The 6191-nt window shown below is 34.9% G+C and overlaps 1 protein-coding gene across 1 annotated transcript; it reads right to left on the bottom strand.

Annotated features, from left to right (window-relative positions):
* Positions 1-3842: 3842 nt before the first annotated feature.
* Positions 3843-5860, bottom strand: LOC137644198 (spore coat protein SP60). The gene is made up of 2 exons (XM_068377198.1): positions 5837-5860; positions 3843-4205 (listed from the first exon to the last, which is right to left on the bottom strand). Exons 1-2 carry the CDS (start codon positions 5858-5860, stop codon positions 3843-3845), a joined length of 387 nt encoding a protein of 128 aa, XP_068233299.1.
* Positions 5861-6191: the final 331 nt, after the last annotated feature.

The raw sequence follows: 6191 nt of genomic DNA, 5'->3' as shown, positions 1-6191 counted from the left end.
GTCACTGTCCCTTACCTCTGCCATTCATGAGCTGCCTTTAAACCTTTAAAAACCTTCAATGTAACACGGTCATCAGACGCCTTTGTATTTACTTGTTTTGAAAAGAAACCCAGGTAACCATAGCTTTGGCTTCAAGATTCCCTCTCATAATTTACTTATAGTGTAGATGGTTGGTTGGCCAGGGTACCAGCCACCCATTGAGATACTACCACTAGATAGTGTTTGGGTCTTTTAACTGGCCAAACAGTACTATATTGGATGCTTCTCTTTGGTAACTTTTCCCTTTCCCTTTGCCTACACATACATCGAATAGTCTGGCCTATTCTTTACATATTCTCCTCTAACCTCATACACCTGACAACACTGAGATTACCAAAAATTCTTCTTCACCTGAGAGGTTAACAGCTGCACTGTAATTGTTCAGTGGCTACTTTCTTTTTGTTAGGGGTAGAAGAGACTCTTTAGCTATGGTAAGCAGCTCTTCTAGGAGAAGGAAACTCCAAAATCAAACCATTGTTCTCTAGTCTTGAGTAGTGCCATACCCGCTATACCATGGTCTTCTACTGTCTTGGGTTAGAATTCTCTTGCTTGAGGGTATACTCGGGTACACTATTCTGTCTAATCTCCTCTTGTTTTTTTTTAAGGTTTTTATAGTTTATATAGGAGATATTTATTTTAATGTTATTATTCTTCATAAAATATTCTATTTTTCTTTGTTTCCTTTCTTCACTGGGCTATTTTCCCTGTTGGAGCCCCTGGGCTTGTAGTGTATTGCTTTTCCAACTAGAGTTTTAGCTTGGCAAGTAATAATAATAATAATAATAATAATAATCATAATAATAATAATAATGTGACACGTTCATCAGACGCCAATGTATTTACTTGTTTTGAAAAGAAAACCTTTCAAAGTTTACTTTTTGATAAGGTATCATATTGCGCCAAACTGGTGAACTAGACTTGCCTTTCAAACCTTAATTTCACCTAGAAGCCCCTTCAATACGGAGACTTATGTATGGCTTCAATACTTGGAAATGCTTAGTTTGAAGTAATAGCAACAAGCTTTGAAGTTTTAAAGACTGCTCGTGAATGGCAGAGGCAAGGACAGTGACATTGCCCTATTAAGTAGGACAATGCCCAAGGGACTGACCATATATACATATGATCAGTGCCCAAGCCTACTCTCCACCCAAGCTAGAACCAGGGAAGGCCAGGCAATGGCTGTTGATGACTCAGCAGATAGACCTATAGGCTCCCCACATGGTTTAAAGGTCTCTTTTGAATGGCAGAAGCACGGGACAGTGACATTGCCCTATTAAGTAGGACAGTGCCCTAGGGACTGATCATACATACATATGATCAGAGCCCAAGCCTACTCTCCACCCAAGGTAGGACCAAGGAGGGCCAGGCAATGGATGCTGATGACTCAGCATATAGACCTATAGGCTCCCCAAAACCACAGGGTTTAAAGGTTTAAAGGCCTCTTTTGTATGGCAGAGGCAAGGGACATTGACATTGCCCTATTAAGTAGGACAATGCCCTAGGGACTGATCATATATACATATGATCAGTGCCCAAGCCTACTCTCCACCCAAGCTAGGACCCAGGAGGGCCAGGCAATGGATGCTCATGATTCAGCAGATTGACCTATAGGCTCCCCAAAACCCCTCATCCTTAGCTTACAAGGATGGGAAGGTTGCAGCGACTAAAGAAATTATCTAGTTTAAGCAGGACTCGAACCCCAGTCTGACGTTCACCAGTCAGTGACGTTACCACATGGGCCACCACGACACCCCTATTGGTGTAATTTCAGTGTATATATGATGGAAGATATTTTACGTTATATAATGCAGTAATAGGTTAGTATGAATATTAAATTATTAAAAATTACTTTTACTCCTAGTAAGATAGAATGTTGGTACATTTTTTTTCTTTGTAAAATGTATAGTTTCTATTAAGATTATTCCAGCCTTATTTTTCGTGTAAGTAGCATAATTTTTATCAAATATATTTTACATCACATTAACTTGATAACTATGTCACATGAATAACAGTTTCAAACAGATCATTTAATGTGAGGGAAGGAAGGAATTCTGCATTAAATCCAGACAAAGTATTCCATTTTCAATCTTAAATTTTTCTTTTATAAATAATATTTTTTAATTTGAAGTATTGTAACCGATACGGTAACGTTCCTAACTGGTGAACGCCAGATTGGGGTTCGAGTCCCGCACAAACTCGTTAGGTTTTTTCGTCACTGCATCCTCACCATTTTTTTGAGCTAAGGATGGGGGGTTTGGGTGAGCTTATTGGTCTATATGCTGAACAATTGCCTGTCCCTCCTTGGTCCTTGCTTGGGTGGAGTGGGGGTGCTGATCATATGTTTATATGGTCAGTCTCTAGGGCATTGTGCTGCTCGATAGGGTAATGTCACTGTCCCTTGCCTCTGCCATTCATGAGTGGCCTTTAAACCTTCAAGTAGGAGATGATGAATGGCGTAATGTTGAATTAAAAAGCTCAAGATAAAGACTACTGGCGAAATCTAACCGAGGCCCTTTGTGGCAATACGCGTAGGAGTTAATGATGAGGATGATGATGATGATGATTAAAATTTTACACTTTTGTTACTTTTACTATTTCTTCTTCCGAGTTTACTCACAATCACCTATGATTTATTTCATTTAACTTACTGATGGGCTTTAATTTACCACTATTTCCTTTTTAATTATTCCCATCATCTTAATTATATGAACTGTTCAAAATCCTGGAATGAATGTTACAGGCATTTTAAAAACAGATGTATTGACGTAAAGGAATGATATTACGGTCACCAACCTGTAAAAGATAAGAACAAAGTAGGGTACAAATTACGGTCGCCCGTATTTTACTAAAATACGGCTAAGAACAATATATTTTTATGAAGAATTTCCGATTAAAATTACGGTTTTTTAACAAATCCCGGTCGCCTGTATTTTACTGAAATACGGTCAAGAACAATTTATTTTCATGAAGAATTCCCGATTAAAATTACGGTTTTTTCTTAAATATGGTAAATATAATTTTTCCCCGTTTATACATCATACAATCGAATATTTTACATCAGTTGCGAAAATATTAGAGTAGAAGTTACATGAACTAAGAGGAATTCTGCTTCATATCAAAGCTTGTTTTTATAAAGGAAGAAGAGATAATAAAAATCCTTAAAATTTTCTCCATTCAACTGGAAACAGATCTAGTCCAGAAGGCGAAGGCGCCATGAGTCTCCGCCTTCCTCCAGAAAAATTCTGGGGAAAAAGACCATTCACGATTTTTCATCCCAGTTTTATTTTTTTTCGTGATGTACATATGATTCTTAATATACATACATACACACACACACACACACACACACACACATATATATATATATATATATATATATATATATATATATATATATATATATATGTGTGTGTGTGTGTGTGTATCAAGTGTTCAGGACCCTGTGTTACCTTGTTGTAGACCTCATATATATATATATATATATATATATATATATATATATATATATATATATATATATATATATATATATATATATATACTTGAGGTCTACAATAAGGTAACACGGGGTGCTGAACACTTGATATATACATACACACACATAATTATATATATATATATATATATATATATATGTATATATATATATATATATATATATATATATATATATATATATATATATATTTTCATTAGTGGTAGTAGTCGTAGTAGTAGTCATAGTAGTAGTAGTGGTGGTAGTAGTAGTAGTGGTAGTCGTAGTAATCGTAGTAGTCGTAGTAGTCGTAGTCGTAGTAGTATTCTTAATAGTCATAGTCGTAGTAGTAGTAGTAGTAGTCGTAGTAGTCGTAGTCGTAGAGGTAGTAGTAGTAGTAGTAGTCGTAGTAGTCGTAGTCGTAGTCGTAGTAGTAGTAGTCGTAGTAGTCGTAGTCGTAGTCGTAGTAGTAGTAGTCGTCGTAGCCGTCGTAGTCGTCGTAGTCGTAGTCGTAGTCGTAGTAGTAGTAGCCGTCGTAGTCGTCGTAGTCGTAGTCGTAGTCGTAGTAGTAGTAGCCGTCGTAGTCGTCGTAGTCGTAGTCGTAGTCGTAGTAGTAGTAGTCGTCGTAGCCGTCGTAGTCGTTGTAGTCGTAGTCGTAGTAGTCGTAGTCGTAGTCGTCGTCGTAGTAGTACTAGTAGTAGTACTAGTAGTCGAAATCGAATCAAAGTGTTTTGCGAGACGAGTATGTTATAGGATGTAAAATCGAATAAAGACGGTGCGATCTCTCTCTCTCTCTCTCTCTCTCTCTCTCTCTCTCTCTCTCTCTCTCTCTCTTGCCTTATGGAGTGATAATCGAATCACACTTTCCGTGAAAGCTATTGGTTGGTTCAGGAATACGTCTGGATTTCGCTATTTCGACTTATTCTTTTAATCTTTATTTTTTTTTTTTTAAAAAGAATCGTCCGCTACGAAAATATCTTTCAGACCAGAGTGAAGATCAATATGACTGGATTTTACCATTTGGATTTTGTCTTTTAATCTCTATTTTATTTTATTTTCTTAAAGAATCGTCACTAACGAAAATATATTTCAGACTACACTTAAAAATCTGCCGTAAAAAAAATGGTAAAAATCATAGAATAAATGTTGCCTTGAATCTACCGTTTTATAAACGGATATATTGAATTTAAGGAGAGATATTACGGTCACTAACTCGTTAAATATAATAACAAAGTAGGGTAAAAATTACGGTCTAATGTATTTTCCTAAAATACGGCCGAGAAAAGTATATATTAACGGAGAATTTCCGATTAGAATTACGGGTTTTTTTTTCAAGTGTATAGTAAAGTTCAGTCGATGTGATTATCAATGTTATGGTTGCAGATAATGAATAGTTACTATTACGTTCTAGGTTCAGCCGTAATTAGTCTCCTGCAGGACAAAGGCCTCAGACATGTCCCTCCACTCCCATCTGTTTATGGTCTGTTTATGCCAATCCACACACTAAAATTTTGTTAGTTCGTCAATCCATCGTCTTCTCTTCCTATCCCCTGCTTCTTTTGCAATCTCTAGAGACCCATTATGTTATACTTATGTCCAATTACCATCGATGAAGCTTCTATGAATAATCACAGAAATAGTGATATTTTAATTACTTTCTACATATGTGATTTCTCCTTCCTCTACGAGTTATTGGGGTGATTCTATTAGCAAATAATACCTTATTTTTTTTCAAAAGATTCGTCTATTACCATACAGGTTACCTATTCTTATCGATATCTAGATAGACTTTTTGAAGAGACAAACTGGTTTATGTATATATATATATATATATATATATATATATATATATATATATATATATATATATAATATATATATATATACATATATGTTTTTCGTGTGCATATATATATATATATATATATATATATATATATATATAATATATATATATATACATATATGTTTTTCGTGTGCATATATATATATATATATATATATATATATATGTATATATATATATATATATATATATATATATATATATATATACATATATATATATATATGTATATATATATATATATATATATATATATATATATATATATATATATATATATATATATATATACGAGATGATTGCTAAGGAAGAGCAGTTACCAAACTTGTGAACGAAGAACATTTACTAACAAAGTTTGGAGAGAACAATCACGCTCCTTGTGCAAGGGATGCTAGTGTAGCAAAAATAAGAAATTAAATTGAAATACGAGCAAAATCCACAAGAGATAAGCCGATCCAAAGGATTCAGTCAAGCACCACCGCTGCAAATCCAAGTATCATGCCCTATATGCCTTCGAAAAATACCCTAAGAAAGACAATAAAGCGGATCAGGCGCTGTGATCGTCCATCTGAATCTGCGTCTTTAGTGGATATTGACATTCCTCCTGAAATCAAACGTACGTTAATTGGTGGTTTATTTTTATATAGAGATTCTACGGTAGAGGACGACCGAATTTTGATATTCACTACAGATGCAAATATGAAGAGATTATCAGAAGCCCCATTTTGGATTATGGACGGTACTTTTAAAACTGTACCTATAATATTTTACCAAATGTACACAATTCATGCACCTGTGGTACATGCAAATTGTACAGTTTCTCCAATTATG

This window comes from Palaemon carinicauda, chromosome 7 (assembly GCF_036898095.1).
Source record: "Palaemon carinicauda isolate YSFRI2023 chromosome 7, ASM3689809v2, whole genome shotgun sequence".
Lineage (NCBI taxonomy): Eukaryota > Metazoa > Arthropoda > Malacostraca > Decapoda > Palaemonidae > Palaemon > Palaemon carinicauda.
This window is presented reverse-complemented; position numbering and strand designations above follow the sequence as displayed.

Bases quoted from the DNA above. Each gene is read 5' to 3' on its own strand.
- LOC137644198 (XM_068377198.1), bottom strand. From the start codon at position 5,860: ATGATACTTGGATTTGCAGCGGTG. The intron at 4,206-5,836 runs GTGCTTGACTGA...TACTACTACTAG, and splicing joins TACTTGGATTTGCAGCGGTG to TACTACTACGACGACGACTA.